Consider the following 23940-nt stretch of genomic DNA (forward strand, 5'->3'; position numbering starts at 1 on the left):
AATAGAACTGTTTGGCCATAATGACCATCGTTATGTTTGGAGGCAAAAGGGGGAGGCTTGCAAGCCGAAGATCACCATCCCAACTGTGAAGCACGGGGTGGCAGCATCATGTTGTGGGGGCGCTTTGCTGCAGGAGGGACTGGTGCACTTCACAAAATAGATCGCATCATGAGGAGGACAGTTATGTGGATATATTGAAGCAACATCAGTCAGGAAGTTAAATCTTGGTCGCAAATGGGTCTTCCAAATGGACAATGACCCCAAGCATACTTCCAAAGTTGTGGAAAAAATGTCTTAAGGACAACAAAGTCAAGGTATTGGAGTGGCCATCACAAAGCCCTAACTTCAACCCTATAGAAAATGTGTGGCCTGAACCGTGTGCGAGCAAGGCCTACAAACCTGACTCAGTTACACCAGCTCTGTCAGGAGGAATGGGCCAAAATTCACCCAACTTATTGTGGGATACTTGTGGAAGGCTACCCAAAACATTTGACCCAAGTTAAACTATTTAAAGGCAATGCTACCAAATACTATTTGAGTGTAAGTAAACTTCTGACCCACTGGGAATGTGATTGGGGGAAAATTAAATAAATCATTCTCTACTTTAATTCTGACATTTCACATTCTTAAAATAAAGTGGTGATCCTAACTGACCTAAGACAGGGAATTTTTACAAGGATCAAATGTCAGGAATTGTGAAAAACTGAGTTTAAATTTATTTGGCTAAGGTCTATGTAAACTTCCGATTTAAACTGTCGTTTTAGTGTGCCAGCGCGCAGATTAACTGATGCAGTTTAATTGTTGCCAGCAGCACAGTTACGGTCATTGACGCTCTAGATGAAAACAGCCTAACTAACTCTGCTAGGGCTAGTAAATTGGCGAGAATGAGGTGTACCCTCAATTGTGTCTGAAAGTAGCTAGCCAACTTTATTTAGCCAGTTAGTTTAGGTGCTTGACTGCCGTTGTGAGGTCAGAACGCTAGGATCGACCTTACTCCTCAGTCAGAGCGTTCAGTGTGCGCTCTGAATGCTCCAAGAGCAAAACGCTCTGAATTTATAACAGACTCTGACAACGCTCTGAAATTACATATTGGAGGCAATTTATGAATGCACCCTGAGAGAAGCGAGAACGCGCGGTCGACAGGGATAGAAAGCAGATGTTTCACAAGGTATCTCTACCTGAAAATATATGATCTAAGTGATTGATAGTTGTAGTTCAGTCATAAAAATATGCCTTATTTACTTTGAACAACTACTAAAATATTGATTTCGTCAAACAGCATAGGCAGCAGCTCTATAGAGATGAGATGATGATTTGGAATTAAATAATAAAGTAATCTTTATAAAACGAATATTTTATTAAAGTAAAGTAAGGAGAATAAATTGTGGTAAGTGATAAGTAGTAATGTTCAGTCACTACCGTTAATTGTATTTTATTTTAAATGTATACATGTAATGTCTACATTTTCTTTTGTAATAATCGAACCAACCTCAAAGCACTAATCACTCAGCACTATATAGTACATCCACAAGCAATGCCGTGTGGCAGTATTTTATTTTCTGATCTAATTTGTAAATGAAGAGACTACATCTTGAATTTCAACTACATATCCCACAACTGTCTGTATATTATTACATTTTTTTCCACCCCCTGGCAGGTGACCCCGTGTGGCAAACGTCGTCATTGCGCAGATTCAGTTTGAACCAAAAGCGGAGTGACCTTCCTCGAGAGGAGCAGTACTGAAGCAATAAACTAGTGACAGCATACCCGTTCCCTGCACTAGCCTTAGAAATGAACAGCAATTTAGCCGGAGATGAAGTTGGGTAAGATGTGATCGCCACCTAATTAATGAGAGTTAGTTATATAAGTATATACTCCTTTGCAATTTAACTTCAATCAATGAATTACTGTGATAGATATGACCTGCATCACCACTTTTACTCAGCTAGCTAACGTTAGCTAGCGTTTTTATATTTATAACTACTGGTAACTAACGTTAACTAGCTAGTTTGCGAACGTTAGTTGACTTTAGCCTAGCTAGTTAAGAATAATTTGGAAACATGCATGACATTGGTTTAGGTAACTAGATAGTTAGTCAAAAGTAATGTTTACATGGTGTCATTGAATAATTAATTGAAATACTCAACTATTCAGCTAGTTAGTTAACTAACAACACAATAAATATAAACCAAAACAAGTTGGCTCTCTAGCGTTAGCAGCTAACGTTAACTAGCTAGCAAAGTGGTGAAGTACCAATCCGGCACGGTAACGTTAGCCAAGTGTCGACTCCTGGTGATATCTTCGTTTTGTGGAGTAGTCAATTTCAAGTTTGATTGAAGTTGACAGAATATAACGTTAGTTAACACTACATTCTTAAAAAATATACCAGAAGCTAGTTAACTTTCAATTGTGGCTAGTTGCTGGAGATAGCTAATATTGCGCTGTTACTCTTGAATTGGATAGAGAACTGACTTCAGGGCATAAGATTGAGAGCATTGTAATAATATTGGTTTGATCCGTCAACATTATCCATATCAAATTATAGTTGAAGCAATAGTATTTTACCTATTTTATTTTTTACTTGCGGCATATAGCTAACGTTGGTTTTTAAGATTAACTAAAGGCAAATTTGTAACGTTAGCTAACGCTCTTTCAAGTTGGATAATAATGGATAATGGATAATTAATGTTTTAGTTAGCTAATTTAGCTATCTTAAATTAATATCTTCGCTTGCCTGGTTTATGTTAGCTTGTATACGTGGCATAAGGTTTCAAAACAAGACCAGAGGTGTTGTCGGTGCTAAACAAGTCACCCTTATTCCAGTATTTGAGTAGAAAGCAAGGTTTGTTGATATGCAACATCAGCAGCTTAAAGAAATATACCCACAGTAAAATAACTATCTATTGTGAGGTTACATTACAATTATGTCGCACAGTCAGTTTTCACATGTTAACGCATCAGAACCATTTGAGAATGTGTTCCTGTGTCCCAGGAATGATGCACCATCTCAGGTTTTGCTTAAATTCAAAGGAATGCTTTTTTTTCTCGTTTTATAGGAAACTGTTTGTGGGTGGCTTGGACTGGAGTACAACACAGGGTGAGTCAGCTGTCTACTTACCAACCAGTCAATATTAGGCGTATTGCAGTGCACATACTGTTGTGCTTGAAGGAGTACCAAAGGGTGGCATGTTAGTGTGTATTGTAATTAAAGTACACATGCAGGATTTTCTCATAGTTGCTCATATCTAGTCTTAAGCGAGTTTGTCTGTAGCTACGGTCCAGAGCCCTTCTCTGTATCATGCTTGATTGGGCAGTGTGTCTTTACACCTCGCTCTTCACTCTGACAGTGTTTTCTGAAGTTATGAGCAATAGCCACAGTACTATGTATTTTTGTGCATCCTTCCTTGGTACTTCCTTGGGGCTTTCAATGACAAGAAAAGCAATTATAAGAATTCGATGTGATTGTTATGACAATTATTTGTTGAAACCTCCATGCCCTGCCTCCAAAGATACATGCTTTTGAATGCACAATGTTTTGTTTGATGTAATGTTTTGTCTGTTTGGACCCCAGGGAGAGAAGCTGCTGCCTTGGCAACAGCTAATGGGGATCTTAATGAAATACTAAATACTTTGCATTCAGTTAACTTTGAAACGCATTACCCATAATGTCAGGACACTAGGCTATGTATGTATCCCTAAAGGATCCTGTAACGGATCGTCCCACTCATGTCAATGTCCTCTTTTCTATCAGAAACTTTGAGAAACTATTTCTCGCAGTATGGGGAAGTAGTTGATTGTGTCATCATGAAGGACAAAACCACAAATCAGTCACGGGGCTTTGGTTTTGTCAAATTCAAAGACCCCAACTGTGTCCGGACTGTACTGGAGACCAAACCCCATAATCTTGATGGCAGAAATGTGAGTATGCACTTTGCAGCTTGAATAAGGAAAGTAAAAATGTGTCTTATCAATTATGCCTTTTTTAAAGTATTAGAATAATTAAGCACTGCATGGGAATGTGGACATTTTATCTGAAGTATTACATGTAGATGATACTCTGTGCAAGAGCAAGTAGTAGGGAATTCATAACTGGCATTGGTATCTTCAGTAAATGTAAGGCTGGCTCTGAAGGACATTCATGGACATGAAAGCAGGCTGTTTGCCAAACAAGTGTTGCCTCTTCAGATGCCTATTAGTTGAACTAACATGTAACTGCAGTGGGCTGGACATGACATGCTTTGTTTGCTACAAGTTGCTTTATGCAGCAATATGAACAGGTCAAGTTAAACTTTGACTTATCATAATTTGAATTGTATAACACGTAATTTATTTAATTTGTATGTGGCTGTATTGAGTGGGCTAATTCACCAGATAAATTGGAGGGAACATTTGAAGGTGATTTTTCACTGAAGGGTGAGATGTACAATTTCATTCCTTGCCTTCAGATTGATCCCAAGCCATGTACTCCCAGAGGAATGCAACCTGAAAAAGTGAGAACGAAGGATGGCTGGGTAAGGGGCGTATTTTAATTAGTTGGGGCTACATGTGTCCTCTACAGAAATAGGGCACCAAGCCTTGGTAGAATGGATTAAATTGTATCCTTTTGGTCCTTTTATAAACTGGGGTCCTATCTGCCTCTAGAAATCTCATCTGTCACACTGAGGCATATTGCTGTGAACATGACTTCTACTAATGAGCCTAAAATGTAATTGTTAGACTTATTTTTTTATTTTTTTACTAAATCACTTATGCAGAGATCCTGAAATGGCTTGTCTCAGTAACTCTGAAGTGAAGGCACTAGTGTGCCCTGATCTTTTGGGACTGGTGTTTGCATTGATATGACGTGAAGAATTATACCTCAGGGCAGAATGAGAGAACCTAATTTCTTCTCCGCTGTCTGACTAGATGGTGAATTGTCTTCAGTGTGATTCAAATGCAAGTTTATTGGCTGCGTAGACAGTTAAGCAGGTGTTGTAGCGGGTGCAGTATAATGCTTGTTACTAGTGCCTAAAATGCAGGAAAAAATGTCTTAACAAGTACACAAATAATAATGAAAAACTAAAAAAACAAATCACAAATGTTAGAACCAATCCAGATAACAAACCAAATTACACTCAATAATCCATATGCCACCTAAAATATATACTGAGGATGATATGTAAAGCAGAAGATATTAGTGAGCCGTGTCAAGATTTGAGTATATAAACAGTTTAACAAAAATCGAACATACAGTAGTAGATATTTTAGAATGAGCTATGTGAATAATACACTATGAATACAGTGAAGTGTTTGTCTTCATATACATGGGACAGCAGCGTTGGCTGTGAGTGTGGGTGCGAGCGAGTCTATCTTTGTCTATCACTTACTACATGAGTACTACTCTCTTAATACAGGGGATGGTGTGATGGCTGTTCAACAGTCTGATGGCCTGGAGATAGAAGCTGTTTTTCAGTCTTTCGGTCCTGGATTTGATGCACCTGTACAGATTCTTAATCTGGCTTTGAGATCCCATTCTTTGTTTCAGAAGGGTAGCAAAGCTGACAGCAATAAATCAAAGAAGATATTTGTCGGCGGAATCCCCCATAACTGCGGTGAACCTGAACTCCGGGACTATTTCAATAGATTTGGAGTGGTGAGTCAACTATACGGTATTGTATAGCTTTTATATAAAAAAGAATACCTAAAACCGTTTTAAATGTGTTGCACAGGATCCAATATAGGAACTGCTTAATGGAAGACTACAGGAAAAATAGTATTTTCTGTTAAAATGCCATGAATATGAGGAGAGGATATTGATAGAATGTGTTAGTTTTCCAACTGAGAGATGCATGCAATGGCAATACTAGCATTTTTCCCCCTGTATCCTAATGCAGCCCATGTTCTCCTTTGTTGAATCCAAGGTCACAGAGGTGGTAATGATCTATGACGTGGAAAAACAGAGGCCCCGAGGTAAAAGCTGATCCCTTTTTTTCCCTCCGTACCTCCCATCTCTAAATCTCATGACAAACTATTCTGACCCAAAGAGAGTAAGCTGCATTCAATCCATATGTTCAATTATAGCTAGACCCACCTGTGTCTTCTGGTGGAACATCTTGTTCGTCATTCATTCATTCACAGGCGTTGTAATGGATGCCACCCTTAAATACGGAAAGCTTTCCCCGTGCAGACCTATTTACATGGTGAGGAAGTTTAGAAAGTTTGCAGGCATTTCAAACATCTTGACTTTGGTGTGACCGGATCAGCTTTTGATGCATTTAGATGTTTTATTAAGGGACATGCTAACACACTATATTATTACATGTAGTTTGAAATAAATTGGCTTCATCATGACGACTATACTTGAGTACAGTATCTTGATATTATTTTGTGGTATTATTCAGGCTGCAATGAAATGGATTGACTAATTTAAAACTTTGACCATTTGACAAAAGTGTTAACACTTGTCTTTTGAGTACTTTGAGTTAAATGCTGAAATGACAGAACTTCACCAGCATAGTGCCAGATTATTATTATTTTTTTTTAATTAAGGACCTATAAAATCTGCAATACGGAAAACGTGGACTCAATCCAGACACATTGGAATTCAACAATATAACTTTGTTTGGTAGCGAATCAACTAAATGTATTGAAAATGTATTAATTAGCCCAAGTTTATCATAAGACATGAACAGAATGCATCAGTGATTCGTATTTCCTGCAACTTTCTGAAGAGTCAACGAGAATTCCCCATCTGTGTGTGCGGTGCGCGCAGCTACCATTTTGCGTCGCGGTTAGCGATGATGCTAATGAAAAATCTTCTGATAGATGGAAAGGCTTTCCCAAAAACCTTCTCAATTAAATGTTAACTACATGGTAGTCTATGCTTACCTGGCAGAATGCTATGTCATTATTATTTGCATCAATCCAGTGGATATTTGTTTTGCAAACTCTACCATCATGTGTACTACAAAAACATCACTAAACGGACTCTTACTAGGTGCCCACTGGAATTAAAGGGTAAGACATTTCTCAAATTTTTCCCAGAACTCAAAAGTGGTCTCCTGATGTGGTTTAAGCATTGTTGTGGACTTACAACATCCAGTCTAGTTTTTTCTATTAGTGCGTAAATTATGCAGATGCAGTTCACTTCTTTTTTTTTCAGTCGGTTGACATTTGAAATTGTTTTTAAGAAGAACAGATTAAGGAGTTTCATCTAGTAACTTAGTTGATAGTTAGGCTGCGTTTACACTGGCAGGCCGGTTTTGATATTCTTTCCACTAATTAGTCTTTTGACCAATCACATCGGATCTTTTCACATCAGCTCATTTTCAGATCTGATTGGTCAAAAGACCAATTAGTAAAACATTTGAATGAGAATTGGGCTGTAAACACACCCCTAGAATGACAAGACAAGCATGGGTGGATGTTGATTAGTCTGGTCAGTTAGCTCAGAACTGTTTAGCCTAGATGTAGGTTACATTAGGTTGGGTAGTTTGCTCAGAGCTGTTTCTTCTGCACTTGTCCCACATAGCAATGATGCAGCAGTCAATGACTTCTGTCATTTATTACCTCTCTTCTACTTCAGTACCCCTTGATCTCTTTGGGGAGACAAGCAGAATAGTTTGTCATCCGAATTTACACGATGTTGCACAGCAATGACATTAACATATTCAAGCATAATATCCAGACTTTTCTGTTACTAAAATACTTTTAAACATTCAGTATTAAGCTAAGTTTTCTTTTGTTAAATTTAGACTTCGGATTTAAAATATATATATATATATATTAAGTGTTTTCCCGTATGTAGAAAGTTAAGTATTTTTGTAAGTATAAGCCCTTCCTATTTGAATTTTTCTGTCCTCCTTGTGAATGGTTTGAATGTGATTAACGGTGTCTCTTAAGATTTGTCTTTTCTCCTTTAGGTTATTGTGTACTGAGTGGTATCACAGAGGTACAGGCCAGATGTTTGAACCAAAAATGGAATGTGCAGGCTGTCAATTTGGGGTGTATACAAAGTTTAGATTCATCATGGTTATGAACTTGAGTTTTTGGTGTTTTTTTTTGACACCTTCGTTTTGGGTAGATTGTCTAGGAATGTTTGCTTGCAAATGCTTAAACTAAGTTTTGAATCTAGATTAAGGACAGGTCATCGATGGATGATATTTATAGTTGTAGGTCAGGCGGCTTGGGACAGCTTGAAATAATATTAGCGATTTCAAATTCTCGGTTGTCTCAAAGGACATTTAATTGGAATCAGGTTAGGTCCCAGAGTGGAGATTTTCTCACAACCCAATTCTGCCACTGGTATGAGTTTATCAAAATGAAACTGGTTCACTGTAGTGGGCTATTGCTGCTGCTGCATAACCCAAGTACTGTGGAAAGTTTTTATCACCACAAAAAAATCACAAGACTTTATCAGAACCAGGACATTTGTCAATGTTGGGCTTCTAAATGTACAATTAAATGAAGGATTCAATTACAGTGCTGTATATTCATAGGTTCAGCTAGAGTAACTTTTAATATCATGCAGGGACTGTAGTCATTGGGATGAATGGTGTTTTTGCTTGATATTGCTGGTGCTAGAAACAAGCATTTCGCTGCATCTGCAATAACATCTGCAAAACTGTGTACACCACCAATTAAAGTTTAGATTTGATTTGTTAGAATAACCCAGGCTCTATGCAGTTCAATGGAAAGCCATGAGAGGCTTCACAGTCAATCACCTTATCAAAGCCTTCATTTCAGGGTTTTGATTGTACAGTAAGAGTTGAATACTTACACCATTGGGTTTTTCACCATGTTTGACGGGAACTTTGTTTATCCCCCATGCAAACTCTTGACAGCATCATTAGTTATTACTTACACATTTCATAAGACAAAATGGCCTATATCTTTGTGTTGCTGTTGTAAGCAATATTGTAATTTTCCATTTAGGCTTATCCTGGCTGACTCTAAACATAAAACCACATTTGGGAAAACTTGAAAAAGCTTTAGACATTGTACAGTTTCTGTTTCTCCATTTTTTGTTTTGTTATGCATTAACAATGGATGCTGCCAGATTGTGCTGCACAGCAATATACCAAGGGGCAGATCAAGTTGGGGTTTGGATGAAAAGAACTAACATCAATACCGCTGGGCCAATTGGCACCCAATGCATACATGAATGCTCTGAAACTACTTAAGTGTCATGAAATCTATGTCGTTTTTATATTCCTCAGTAGTTCAACTGACTGCACTGGATATAAATATATTACAATTTGATATATTACATTACATTTTCAAACCCCTATATAATACATGAATACAGAACAAGGAGACTTTGCTGTGTTAGAAGTAAAAAAATAAAAATAAACAGCTGAAACCTTAGTTGTTCATGGAAAGGATTGGTGCAAAGTTTATCTTGGATGATACAAGTGCCTCGGGCCTCAAACTTCAGCTTGTGTATCGCTGCAAGTCAGTGACATCATCTGAACCCCAGGAGCCTCCAGCTCAGTCTTGATGGATCCTTGTCTTGCTGAGCACAATACTGTTCTTCATCTTGTGTTGTCACAACACCCTGCTACCTTGATTCACTCTTGGTCGTTGGCTAGGTTTTGGATTTATTACTTTCGAGGCCGAACAATCAGTGGACCAGGCTGTCAACATGCATTTTCACGACATCATGGGCAAAAAAGTGTGTAGTTGTAGTTTTATTTTACCCTCAAGATCAAACTGAGGCTTGGGCGACGGGATGCATTGTTTGCTGCTGTTAACTTTGAGTTACAGCTCTTATTTTCAGGGGCCACCAATGAGATTTGAAGGCCTAAAGCTCTTATAAACTCCATATTTTAATGACATGGCTGAAGATTTTCCTAAAAGATCAGGTCACAATTGTTTTCTGGATCACGTAACATTTCAATGGCCTGGTTGACCTTGTACTTGTTGTAAAGAATACTTGGTCACCCCTCCTGAAATATTAGTGACAACTTATGTATTCGCCCAAGGCTTTGTTTATTTTGACCTCTCCTTTAGGTTGTAAAAGGTATTCGATATCTTACTTCAAACGATACTTTCCCTGGCTTTGGAGATTCAAGGGAGTGGCCAGTTTTGGAGCATATAATGGGAGATAAGAGTTTAGCCTAAAATGCTTTATTTTACCACAGAGAAATCACCTAAAGGATTGGTCTTGTTCAGTTCTTTTTTTGTTTTTTGATTATTTTGTTGGCAGGTCACTTACTTTTTGAGTTATTTGATATATTTCCTAAAGAACCTAAATTAAGTGACCCCAGTTCAAGAATCTCCATACTGTGTCGACCACATCTGAGAACCAAAATGGGTGGGCCTTTTTCTAGGGCTATCTATTCACACCGTCTTTTAAGCCCCTATCATCCACTACTTCCTTCCAGCGGCAAGTTCTTAGATAATTGGGTGCCTGAAGCCACAGTTCCGTGATACCAGTAGTTTTTATTTTAGTTTATTATATTCAGTCATGAATGATTTGTAGTTTTATCATAAACAATTAGCATAACTACTTCTGAGACGTCCTTTCCTATAGCATTCATTATCTTGACAAAAATTCATTTGGAAAATTTGCATTCAATAGTGTGATTACACAATATTTATCTTTGATTGAAAGAGAATATTTAAGTGGACAATGACATATGGACCCATTTTTCATAGTTGATCTCAACCCATGTCTGTTCATAATTGATGTATGGGACCCTACCTACTTTATGCTATCCTCTTACCGACTTCTTTACTGTCCTGATTTCCAGAAAGAATCGGGGCTTGGCTTGATCTTGAGTTGACATTACCTTTGGCTTAGACTTGAGGGAGGCAGGGGATATAAAAAAGTGGAAAGTGGAGCACATCAAACTGTGGGACAAAATCCCAGTTCCACTGTTGGGTAGTGTATTGAAGTCATGGTATCCATCACTCCCAGCCACGATGCCCGTGGGAGAAGACCCAGGTAGTTGTGCTATAGACGGAGGGCCACTCGTGGAAACGTGCTTGTAATTAGGTCGACAGAGAATAAAGAGGCGAGGCAAAGAAAGTGGCACCGCCTTAAAGCAGGAGGAAAATTGAGATTCATTTTGCAAGGTGACCCCAATAACTCAACCTCCATAGAGCCTAGTCTATTTCTGTCTATTCCCCCCCTCTTCCCCACCATGTAGTTTTTAAACCCATTTGTCGCTCTGGTAAACTGCTGGTATCTCTGGCTGGCTACAACAAGTGAAGCTACTATTTTATAGGGCAGATAAGGGCTGGTAGCCTCACAAACCATCTGGTGTGATACAAAATTATTTGGCTTTTCAACCTCATTGAACATTAGTCCAGTCCAATACCAAGTGCTTCTATTCTGTGTGAGATGAGCAAATCAGATGGGTATTAGTCAATTGAGCACCATTGCAATTTTCTCCATTATCTGACACTGTATGAAGATTCATTTTTTAATTGACTTATGACTGTCCATTTCTATTGTCTGCATGTTCTACCTCTTCTGATATATATGATACATTTCTTTGTACATCCATCTCCCTCTGAAGTTCTACTACAAGTTAAATATAATTGAGATTCTTTAAACGTTAGCTGGGAAAAGGTAAGTCTTTACCTTCCGATAAATGTTTTTATCAAAGTTAAAGGGCACAAAAACAGGAAATATGAATATGTTTCTCAGACTGATTTTTGTCAAATGTATGACATTTTTGCACCATTTTAAATCAATTGCTATTTTATGCTTTATTCAAAATTATTTAACCAACAATTAAGCAATATCTTATTGTGACTGAAGTACCTGAGAAACATATTGTTACGCAACTCCCCTTAAAGTATTGATCAGCATTAGGCACAAGTGTAATGGCCCAGATAAGATGTAAAACTGAAACACTCTCAAGCTGATATGTTGAAGAGAAATATTAGTAATGGGTGAGATCAGGTAAGGAAGGTAGTTTGGTGATAAACTGCTGGTCTTGCAAATTGTGCCCTCCTTGTCCTTTGTCCAGGTGGAAGTGAAAAGGGCTGAACCTCGGGACAACAAAGCTCCTGGCCAGTTTGAACCTAACCAATGGGGACCCAGAGGCATCCTGAGTGCAGCCAATGGTTGGTCGGCACAGCCTGCCCAGGGCTGGCAGCAGAGTTATGGGCCTCCGGGTGAGTGGGAGACCAGCCAGAGCAGAGAACCTGGCTCGTTCTGTCAGACCAGGAACATGACATTCTATTATACCTAGGAGAAATATAGTATTGCAAACTGTTAAAATTCCTGATTGCTTTTTAAAATAATATTAACATTGTATTTCTAGGTCCACATTGAAACTTTACTTTGAGGAATGATCAACGTACTATAGTTACAAATTGCATATTGAGGAATTGTTTTTGTGCCAGCAAAATACTAAACTATTTTCTCTTTTGAAGGAGTTTGGGTGTCTACAGGCCAGCCCATGGGTACGTTTTGTCCTTGAATCATTTGATTGTTTTGGATATCTCGCACTAACTAGCTTTTTAAAAATAGTTATCTATTGTCTTGTGATGGTTAACTTATCAAGAAAGTATTGTGTCATAGACAGTTGCCTTGCACTTTATATTTTCCATATTGACGAATTGGGTAATGTCAGTTAAGCACCAGTGTTATCACGATGACAGCTGGGATACCTGAGGGCACTCGAAGTCCATTATCTGTCTCTAGAGGGAAATTATCATTATTCTCTTAACACTCTTCACCCTTGCTTAAGTCTTGTATCATACCACCCTAGCGGTGAAAATGTTATCTAATATGCAGTCTCTACTAACGGTGGGTTTCAACCAGGATATATCCAAGACTAAAAATGTACCAATAGACACCTGTCATCCCGTATTCAGTAACTTTGTTTTCTCTGACTCAGGTGGGTATGGGCCCCCTTTATCTGTGGGCCGTGGAGCTCCCGTCCAGCCCCCATCACCGTTCAACGCATTCCTCGTCACAACGACCCCGCCGGGGGGGTTTGGTGCACCTCAGGCCTACGCTCAACAGGGATACAGCACACCACCTCAGTTCGGTCAGTATCTGCAATGTATTGTTGTCATAAGAAAAGCATTTTTTCTATTTATGTAAATGGTTTTGTTTTCATATTGCCAATATTGCAATTAACAATATTATGTCCCCAAAAATGTGTGTTTAATAAAAAATAAAAAATCATTGCTTTATGATGAGTGTTTGCACATATGTACAAATTCCTCCACAAAAAACTTAAATGTCAGCACGAGTTTCAAATGCGGGCATCGTTAAGTCAGGTAAAAAAATGGAGGAAAATAATTTCAACACCAGCTTTGTCTCGAAGAAATTAATAGCTTGTCTGCAGCGCTAACAATAATGTAACACCAACAGTAACACGCTTAGAGTTCTCCATTTTTATCTTCACAAGAACGTTAAATATCGTCTTCACAATATATAATTTTTTAATACCACCAGTATATGATTACATTCTAATATCGTCCAACCCTACTGCCTAGGCTGACAAAGGTTGTATGATTATTTTGATTATAATAAAATGTAAATATATCTTACAGGTGATCTTTCATAGTTCAGAATGTACAGCATAACTACTCTTCCATCTGGCACTGGTTTAGGGTACAGTTTTGGCACGCCACAAGGTGAGCAGTATGCCCCACAAGGAGTGCCGCCCCCGCCCACAACTCCGGTAACAGGGCCGCTAGGGTTTGTTCCAGCTACAGCACCTACTCAGGACATCAGCAAAGCACCCACAGGACAACCAGACTTCCCTTACAGCCAGTATGGTAAGTAGAGCCTCCATGCATTCCCCAGCCCCACCCTCAGCATTGCTGTTATTATGGCTTATACTGGATAAATCCATTTTGTTGGATGCTTTATTGGGTCAAACAACCCCTCCCTAGCCTAAGCTCATTACTACAACCCTAAAACAAGCAGGAGCTCGCCCCTTTGGTACCATGTAGCTTTAACGACGACATATGCACACTTGCATACATATATACCCCCCCACGGCTTGGCCACGAAGATACTATAGAAGTCCCACCATACCCAGGACTCTTCAGTGTCACCTTTTTTAGAATATTCCAGTTAGGGCTGTGTAATGATGTGGATGGGTAACCAATGATAGGTTTGAATTAGATCATCCTACCTAGAAATCTTGTTTTTGAGATGAGTTGGAATGTCCACCAAACTGCAGATAGACCAAGGAAGATATTGTATTTTACTGGCAAAGGTTACAGGCAGTTTGACCAACTGTTCCATTTTTGTTATAGACTTGGCTGGCTTTTCTCTCCTGGCATGAGCTCCATGGTGTCGATGGATCCTGTAGATTATTTTTCTCCTGAGAGTAATAGGTTTCAGACCAATCTTTCCCCACAAACAAATATGAAAGCTTATATGAGAAGACTGAAGGCACTGTATCAGGATTTTTTTTCAATTCCTCCAATTATATTTATTGTACCATGTTGGGTACAAATCCAGCATTGTCATCAACTGAGGGGCTCTTGCATAAGGCCTCTTCCTCCTTAGTAAGCAAAATGCCTTGGTAAATCCTTGCTTTTTGAAAGGTTAATGTATGTTGCTTAGTTAGTTAATTCTGTCTCCCCCTCCTCGTCCCCACTGGCATTTGTCAGAGTGAACAAAAATCTGTGGGGAGAGACAGACCTAGATATCTTGTTTTGTTAATAGCTCTTATAAGTGTATAGATCTTCAAAATAGTACAGTGCATTTGGAAAGTATACAAACCCATTGACTTTGTCCACATTTTTTCGTTACAGCCTTATTCTAAAATAGATTCAAGGTTTTTCCTATTCAATCTACACACAATACCCCATAATGACAAACCCAAAACAGGTTTTGGAAATTTGAGCAAATTTATTCAAAATAAAGAACAAATACCTTATTTACATAAGTATTCAGACCCTTTGCTATGAGACTGGAAATTGAGACAGGATTGTGTGTCAACACAGATCTGGGGAATTATACCAAAACATTTTTGCAGCATTGAAGGTCCCCAAGAACACAGTTGCCTCTCATTCTTAAATGGAATAAGTTTGGAACCACCACGTCTCTTCCTAGAGCTGGCCGCCCGGCCAAACTGCACAATCGGGAAAGAAGGGCCTTGGTCAGGGAGGTGACCAAGATCCCGATGGTCACTCAAAGAGCTCCAGAGTTCCTCTGGAGATGGGAGAAGCTTCCAGAAGGACAACCATCTCTGCAGCACTTGACCAATCAGGCCTTTATGGTAGTGGCCAGACAGAAGCCACTCCCCAGTAAAAGGCGCATAACAGACAGCTTGGAGTTTGCCAAAAGACATGTAAAGGACTCTCAGACAATGAGAAACAAGATTCTCTGGTCTGATGAAACCAAGATTGAACTATTTGGCCTGAATGCCAAGCGTCCTGTCTGGAAGAAACCTGGCAACATCCCTATGGCGAAGCATGGTGGCAGCATCATGCTGTGGGGATATTTTTCAGCGGCAGGGACTGGGAGGCTCAGGATCGAGGGAAAGCTGAACAGAGCAAAGTACAGAGATCATTGATGAAAACCTGCTCAAGACCTCAGACTGGGGCGAAGGTTCACCTTCCAACAGGACAACGACCCTAGGCACACAGCCAAGACAACACCGGAGTGGCTTCGGGCCAAGTCTCTTTGTCCTTGAGTTGCCCAGCCAGAGCCCGGACTTGAACCCGATCTAACATCTCTGGAGAGACCTCTGTTTAGAGAAATGGAAGAAACTCTCCAAATGCAGGTGTGCCAACTAAGCTTTTAGCGTCATACCCAAGACGACTCAAGACTGCAATCGCTACCAAAGGTGCTTCAACAAAGTACTGAGTAAAGGGTCTGAATACTTATGTAAATATGATGTTTCAGTTTATTTTTAATACATTTGCAAACATTTCTAAACCTGATTTTGCTTCGTCATTATGGGGTATGGGTGTGTAGAGGGGGGGTCAAGAGGTCTGAATACTTTCCGAATGCACTGCATCAGTTGAATATATCCCTGTGACTGTCAGTTGAGATTCCCATCTTGTTCAGTGTTTCATGCTTGTGCTTTGCCTACCCATCCTGCTCTTTACCGTTAGCATTAGCTGCCTACTTTAGAATTGTTTAGTAAGGTAACCATAGGCGGCAAAGGGCATTAGCAAGTAGTGCCCCCCCCCCCCCCATTCACCCTATGTGTTTGTAATTCCAGGTGGATGTGTGCAGTGATGGTAGGAGTCTTAAGAGCAGGCAGTCAGTGGGAGTGTAATAATTAAGTGTTAAGCCAAGCCATAGTGGCAGGTCTAAGAAGGCGACAATGTTAAAGTGGACTATCTGGGTTACGTCAACCTAGTCTCCTCGTCTCCCTGATAGGCCTGAGTATCTACCCTCAGGAGCCCTCTTCCTACGGACCAACGCGTCCTTCTCACAGTAATGGTCAGGATGTGCAGGGAGGAAGTAGTGCAGGTAGGTGTGAGCATTGTCTTTTCCAACCACCAGAAGTACAGTTCAGTATAAAGTCGTATAGCTGCTACGTTCCTTTGCGTCCCTTTCCCCCTGTATGTGCTTTTGTATGTTTGTGCATACAAAGTACATACTTCTAGAGTAAACTAAAATACAGCTACGGTATTCAATGATTTGAGATTGAGATCTTATTGCGTGACCATATCTCACAATATGAATAATAAATCAATTAACAGGGTTCCATGCCTGTTGAATGTTAATGTCTCATTTCCTATCGTAGCTGTAGTTTATTATACCAACAACACCTGTGTCCTCAGATTTGTTTGTCCTCTCTCACTCTGCCTTATCTGGTAAAAAAAAAAAGATATATATTTAATTGGCCAAATGTGTTCATGGTATACTATAATTAACGTTTTTATTTTGCTCTCTGTTGTTGAAAGTGTTAGCAGTCAATTGTTGTTTTTTTCCCATATGCTGTCCTCTCCTTTGACAAATAAAATATGATAATCAGAGGAAAGTTTGTATGAAGAAACAAACACTTGGTGCTGGTGAATGAATGTCCGATATCTATTTGATTTCTGTTAGGTCTGCTCTTCCACATGTTTCTTCCAGCCTTGTAGCGCTTTGAGCACCTTGTGGGAAAGTTTGCTTGTGTTCTACCATTTTCTGTTTCATTTGTTTTCTTTTTTCGTTACTCTGTACTGTCCGACATGAGTTGGAACTGTTCAGCCTGATCTGCACTGAACGTCTATGCAGTTCTCTGCTTCTCCGACTACAGTGGATTGCAGGGAGATGGAGCCATCCAGTGTCTATTTAAAAAAATAAAAAATAAAAAAACCTGTTAAGTATTTATACTGTTTTCCTTTTGTTGATTCCTCTCATAACAGTTCAGATTACATATTTTGAATCCTAAAAATAATAGACCAATTGATTTCAACTGGAAGCACTCATTCTTAACTGCCTAACCAAACTCAGATTTTTGGTTCATGGAGGCTCATGAAGAAAGGAAGACAATATTTAACATGAACATTAAAAGCCCTGAAACCATGATCAATGCTGCATTTTGGGTAAAATAAGGGACTTTCACCTAGCTGGTTGGAATCTGTTTGTTTATGAGCACCATTTATGATTGTGATAATGAACCCCTCTTCCCTGTTCTTCACCCACCCCCACAGGTTATGGTCAGGACCTGAGTGGGTTTGGCCATACTTTCGCAGATCCCAGCCAGCAGACCGCTTCATACGGGGCACCAACAGCACAACCGGCGGCGGGCCCCCAGCCTACAGCAGCCGCTTTTGCTCGAGGACAGAATCACAACGTAACGGGCTTTCATCCATACCGACGCTGAGCGACTCCGACCGCCACAGCGCTCAGTTCTAAAGTCAGGGAAATGTGTTCTGGTCATAAGCAAAACTGGATTTCTGTATTTGTATTTTGGAACACAAATTGACACAATTTGGGGGGAAAAGTGAACTCTCATAAAACCAGGGATTCCAATTTACTTCTGTTACAATGTCACATGATGTAAAAGTTGATTTTTGCATAACCTTTCTTTCAAATGTTGACATGAAAGGAACTTTGTTTCTCCCCACATGTTTTAAAGTAGGACTTTACTACTTTGCAATAGGTTTTGATTGTCTGGTCAAACACTAGCACAGAGAATATATATATATATATATATGTATGAGAGAGAGACATATGTATATTTATGCCAGATACAGAACTGAAAACAGGGTCTAAAGTTATCAGCTTTAAATTTTAGGGAAAATGTTTTTAATTTGGTGGATTGTGTTTATTTTCTGAGTCTTTGTTTTAAAGTTTGGAAAATATGAATATATATTATACACAAACTGCAATTTTTTTAAAGAGAATTTTGTACGAAAAATGTACACTTTGCTTGTTTTTTTATTTAAAGATGTAGACTTCCCTCAGGTGGCTGTTTTTGAGTGCATTTTGCACTTATGCAAAAAGAAAGGAATTTATTTCAAATAAATGTTTTAAACATATCCTGCCTCTTGTTGCTGCCAATATTAGTGTTCCTAATGTTTGATATGCTTGGTGTATATTCTGTTTAGGATCCCTTTACACAATTTTGGGGGGCATTACATGAACCATCAAGGGGTAGGCTGTGTTGTTTCTGGGGTGGCTACAGTCTATGGGGAAAATAACACCCATTGTCATTTTCAAGGGTTAAGTAGAATGACAATCATGGACCAGGTTCCCTCAATATCAACAAAAACCTGAACATGTCAAACCCAAACAGGGTTGGGCCCTCTAAAAAAAATTAAAGATATATTTGCGTACACATAGGCCCCTCAAACTCAACTCTGGACCTCGTAGCCAGTTCCACGGCTCTTTTTTTTCTCCGTTCGCCTCTAATCGGGTACAGATTTAGAACTGGGACACCAGGTAGGTGCAATTAATCCGGTACAATTGAAAAACAGCTGGCTCTGGACCTAGTAGATTAAAAGTGTAATACCCCTGATTTATGGTTTTTATCTCCCCAATAAAATGCCTATATAGGCTTTAGCTCAGCAAGCTAACAAATGCATTGTGCAGATTACATTTTCAAACCCACTTGGTCTCACATGGTAAAACCACAGAATAGCCATCATTAAATATTATTTTGCCTCAATGCACAGAACTTTTACGTGAATTTTCTCTTAAGTACCACTATATCGAGAATAACGTTGAAATTAAACGTCAAGATTTCGAGAACAAAGTCGCAGTTAAATTTCAAGATTCAAGGGTTTGGTTGCATGCCTCCCTGGCTCTCTGCTGTGCAGAGTTGGAGGACCTGGTGAAACTACTTTAGAATTGGTTTTAGTAAAAAGGAAATCGTTACTCTTTTAGCGACAACCATAATATACGTATTAGGACCTGTAAAAGGTTGTGCCACAGACTGGGTCTTTTCAGAAGGATTTGTATGATGTGTGTGACAGGTAGTCCCTGTCATGGTGCCCTTCGAATCCGCTACAATGTTATCATCAACCAGTGGCGGTTCTAGACCATTTCAACTGGGGGGGGGGGGGCATTAGTGTCGCTGCATTGCAGGCATTAGCAAGGCAAAAGACCATGTTCATAATCATTAGTGTTCCGATATGCCACTGTCTAATAACGGATGTAAAGAAAGAATGATAGCAAAAATTTGTTATGTAAGAATTATTTCATACTCCACATTTAAGAGGGCCAGGGTCCACAAGGGGTCCCCTCCCCAGAACCGCTCCTGTCCTCAACACCTTGTATATACTTAGAGGCTGCTGGCCTAGCTGTTACTATGTCGAACTTTAAGGTTAATTTACAAATCTGTGCGTAATGGCACGGTGTTTTATGTACACTTCCAATGAAGTAGCATAGGCCTAGGCTTGTTTTGTGAATACAAGTGACATATTATGTGGAGGATGCGCGTCCCTGTCGGGCTCAAGGGCTTCCCCCAAACGCCTGCCATGGACCTTGCATAGCCACGGGGCAGGGATTTGGGTAAAGCCCCGTCTGAGACAGACGTTTTACGGTTAATTATTATAACCTAGCAGGTCTAGCCACTAGCCTCTATAAGGTGGAATTAATGGTAGCCTAAATTAGGTAGCCTAAGTGAGCGGTGTAGCTGAGGCGCATGCATAACCTATAACGGAGACGATGCCCCTGTTTTTGATCATTTACGCATCCATTACTCCCATCCTTGAAGACATCCCCGATAGATGACAGGAGATTTTAGGCTAGGCTACCATACCAAATAAGTATTGTCAGATCAGTGATTATTTATTTATATATAGGCTATTATTATCGATCCTTATTGATCCAGGCCTATATTTAGATATATTATTAAATAGTATTTCAAGAAATGGAGAATCCATCCTTTAATCTATTGAAACGGCGCCTAAATAAACTGCTTTGCACATGCAGGAGTGGTCATTGAGTTACCTCTCCTCCCATAGACGTGTTTGTGTAAAAATCTCTGTTTCATTCCACCCGCAGCCGTTGGATAAGCCTATAATTTACTTGAATTTGCCCACTTTAATGTACTATTAGCCTACAGGTTAGGGTACTCTATCTAGTGGTCCGCTATAGGTGTATAATGGGCTGCAAAATATCGGGTGTTGTAGCGAATTTGGAGAGCAGCTCGACATGGACACATACGCATAGCCCCCGGTCTCCAGGATACCAAGATAATTCGTTCATTGGGTGTGCTCACATAGCCTTCTAGACTGCCCCATAGTCGTAAGGAGAGTTGCCGTTAGAGGAAATACTAATATTAGTTAAACATAATGGATAAGGTCGTTAATAGTTGCCATTACGCACATAATTTTGGTTCCCCCCATTCTGAACTTCCCTTTCGCCATAAGCCTAGCTGTTAGACTCTCTAAACTACTGTATGTAGATTATGGAAAGTGTTCGACTACTAGGCTACGAAGAACGTTCCCACTTGGCAAAAACTGGTTGAATTATCGTTGTTTCAACACAAGTAAGGCCATTTCATATTTTTTTCACCCTACTTTTAACCTAAATCCAATGACAGGGTGACATGTTTGGTTGATTTCACGTTGAATTCATGTTAGTTGACAACTCCACCAAATGTAAATCCATACTAGATATTGAACTGACATCTGTTGTAACGAATATGGAGGGCAGACTGATAGGGACTCAATCTCAGATCTCTTTGCAGTCAATAATAGTTTTTTTGTTTGTGCTCATAACGCATCATGACCGTTAGAATGGTGTATATAGTCTGAAGTTACCTGTGTGTGTGTGCGTGTGCAGTGACCCCTGTTTGAATGAGTGTATTACTTTATAAGATGTATAATCGTGTGCAGTGAAGCCTGTTTGATCGAGTGTATTAGATCATTAGATTGATGGCAATTTGTTCGTTTTGCCCCGGGATGAAATACCTTTGAAATATCTAATCCAAGTCCGTGTGTTTGGATCCTCCTTCTGAAAATACCCAATCTCTGGCACAACTTCTTGCAGGTCCAAACAGTCTACTTATAATAATATGGTAATGTCAAAATGCCATTTGTAAGAAATAAATATATGAAAATTAAAACACTAATACATCTGGATTAGATAAATATTCAACCCCTTTGAGTAAATACATATTAGAATCACTTCAGGCAGCGATTACAGCTGTGAGTCTTTCTGGGTAAATCTCTAAAGGTTTTCCACACCTGGATTGTGCAATATTTGGCCAATTGTGCAATATTATTCCTATACAAATTCTTCAAGCTCTGTCAAATTGGTTGTTGATTATCGCATTTTAAGGTCTTGCCATAGATTCTCAAGCAGATTTAAGTCAAAACTGTAACTCCGCCACTCAGGAACATTCAAATCAAATCAAATTTGATTTGTCACATGTGCGGAATACAACTGGTGAAGAAGACCTTACAGTGAAATGCTTACTTTACAAGCCCTTATCCAACAATGCGTTAAGAAGTTAAGAAAGAAAGACAAATAAGTGTTAAGTAAAAATAGATAAGTAAAACATTTAAAATAGAAAATAAAAGTAACAAATAATTAAACAGCAGCAGTAAAATAACAAGCGAGGCTTTATACAGGGGGTACCGGTACAGAGTCAATGTGGAGGCTATATACAGGGGGTACCGGTACAGAGTCAATGTGGAGGCTATATACAGGGGGTACCGGTACAGAGTCAATGTGGAGGCTATATACAGGGGGTACCGGTACAGAGTCAATGTGGAGGCTATATACAGGGGTACCGGTACAGAGTCAATGTGGAGGCTATATACAGGGGTACCGGTACAGAGTCAATGTGGAGGCTATATACAGGGGTAAGTACAGAGTCAATGTGGAGGCTATATACAGGGGGTACCGGTACAGAGTCAATGTGGAGCTATATACAAAAGAGTCAATGTGGAGGCTATATACAGGGGGTACCGGTACAGAGTCAATGTGGAGGCTATATACAATACAGAGTCAATGTGGAGGCTATATACAGGGGGTACCGGTACAGAGTCAATGTGGAGGCTATATAAACGGTACAGAGTCAATGTGGAGGCTATATACAGGGGGTACCGGTACAGAGTCAATGTGGAGGCTATATACAGGGGGTATCGGTACAGAGTCAATGTGGAGGCTATATACAGGGGGTACCAGTACAGAGTCAATGTGGAGGCTATATACAGGGGGTACCGGTACAGAGTCAATGTGGAGGACGGTACAGAGTCAATGTGGAGGCTATATACAGGGGTACCGGTACAGAGTCAATGTGGAGGCTATATACAGGGGTACCGGTACAGAGTCAATGTGGAGGCTATATACAGGGGGTACCGGTACAGAGTCAATGTGGAGGCTATATACAGGGGTACCGGTACAGAGTCAATGTGGAGGCTATATACAGGGGGTACCGGTACAGAGTCAATGTGGAGACTATATACAGGGGGTACCAGTACAGAGTCAATGTGGAGACTATATACAGGGGGTACCAGTACAGAGTCAATGTGGAGGCTATATACAGGGGGTACCTGGTACAGAGTCAATGTGGAGGCTATATACAGGGGGTACCTGGTACAGAGTCAATGTGGAGGCTATATACAGGGGTATACAGAGTCAATGTGGAGGCTATATACAGGGGGTACCGGTACAGAGTCAATGTGGAGGCTATATACAGGGGGGTACAGAGTCAATGTGGAGGCTATATACAGGGGGTACCGGTACAGAGTCAATGTGGAGACTATATACAGGGGGTACCAGTACAGAGGAGACTATATACAGGGGTACCAGTACAGAGTCAATGTGGAGGCTATCACAGGGGTACCGGTACAGAGTCAATGTGGAGGCTATATACCAGTACAGAGGGGGTACAGGGGGTACCGGTACAGAGTCAATGTGGAGGCTATATACAGGGGTACCGGTATAGAGTCAATGTGGAGGCTATATACAGGGGGTACCGGTACAGAGTCAATGTGGAGGCTTTATACAGGGGTACCGGTACAGAGTCAATGTGGAGGCTATATACAGGGGTACCAGTACAGAGTCAATGTGGAGGCTATATACAGGGGTACCGGTACAGAGTCAATGTGGAGGACAGGGGGTACCGGTATAGAGTCAATGTGGAGGCTATATACAGGGGGGTACAGAGTCAATGTGGAGGCTATATACAGGGGTACCGGTATAGAGTCAATGTGGAGGCTATATACAGGGGGTACCAGTACAGAGTCAATGTGGAGGCTATATACATATACAGAGTCAATGGGAGTCTATATACAGGGGGTACCTGGTACAGAGTCAATGTGGAGGCTATATACAGGGGTACCGGTACAGAGTCAATGTGGAGACTATATACAGGGGGTACCGGTACAGAGTCAATGTGGAGGCAAGGGGGTGTATAGAGTCAATGTGGAGGCTATATACAGGGGGGTACAGAGTCAATGTGGAGGCTATATACAGGGGGTACCGGTATAGAGTCAATGTGGAGGCTATATACAGGGGGGGTACAGAGTCAATGTGGAGGCTATATACAGGGGTACCGGTACAGAGTCAATGTGGAGGCTATATACAGGGGTACCGGTACAGAGTCAATGTGGAGGCTATATACAGGG

At 40.2% G+C, this 23940-nt stretch overlaps 1 protein-coding gene across 4 annotated transcripts; it reads left to right on the top strand.

Moving 5' to 3' along the window:
• Positions 1 to 1674: 1674 nt before the first annotated feature.
• On the top strand, positions 1675 to 18393 carry LOC115108198 (DAZ-associated protein 1-like). 4 transcript variants are annotated; one of them, XM_029632261.2, is made up of 13 exons: positions 1677 to 1823; positions 3057 to 3097; positions 3752 to 3918; positions 4446 to 4511; positions 5525 to 5632; positions 5901 to 5949; positions 9570 to 9652; positions 11961 to 12108; positions 12370 to 12399; positions 12837 to 12989; positions 13561 to 13728; positions 16298 to 16390; positions 17563 to 18393. In XM_029632261.2, exons 1-13 carry the CDS (start codon positions 1792 to 1794, stop codon positions 17733 to 17735), a joined length of 1311 nt encoding a protein of 436 aa, XP_029488121.1. In that variant the 5' UTR covers positions 1677 to 1791; the 3' UTR covers positions 17736 to 18393. The 4 variants fall into 4 exon arrangements, with proteins under 4 accessions (XP_029488124.1, XP_029488121.1, XP_029488122.1 ...); XM_029632262.2 differs by having other exon boundaries at positions 5528 to 5632; XM_029632264.2 differs by lacking the exon at positions 17563 to 18393 and having other exon boundaries at positions 1675 to 1823; positions 14215 to 16384.
• Positions 18394 to 23940: the final 5547 nt, after the last annotated feature.

Source organism: Oncorhynchus nerka, linkage group LG24 (genome assembly GCF_034236695.1).
Source record: "Oncorhynchus nerka isolate Pitt River linkage group LG24, Oner_Uvic_2.0, whole genome shotgun sequence".
Lineage (NCBI taxonomy): Eukaryota > Metazoa > Chordata > Actinopteri > Salmoniformes > Salmonidae > Oncorhynchus > Oncorhynchus nerka.

Excerpts from the sequence above, each read along its gene's own strand:
- LOC115108198 (XM_029632261.2), top strand. The coding sequence starts at position 1,792 with ATGAACAGCAATTTAGCCGGAGATGAAGTTGG. Across the intron at positions 5,633-5,900 it reads ATTTCAATAGATTTGGAGTG|GTCACAGAGGTGGTAATGAT; the intron begins GTGAGTCAACTA and ends GTTGAATCCAAG. Across the intron at positions 12,990-13,560 it reads CAGCACACCACCTCAGTTCG|GGTACAGTTTTGGCACGCCA; the intron begins GTCAGTATCTGC and ends GCACTGGTTTAG.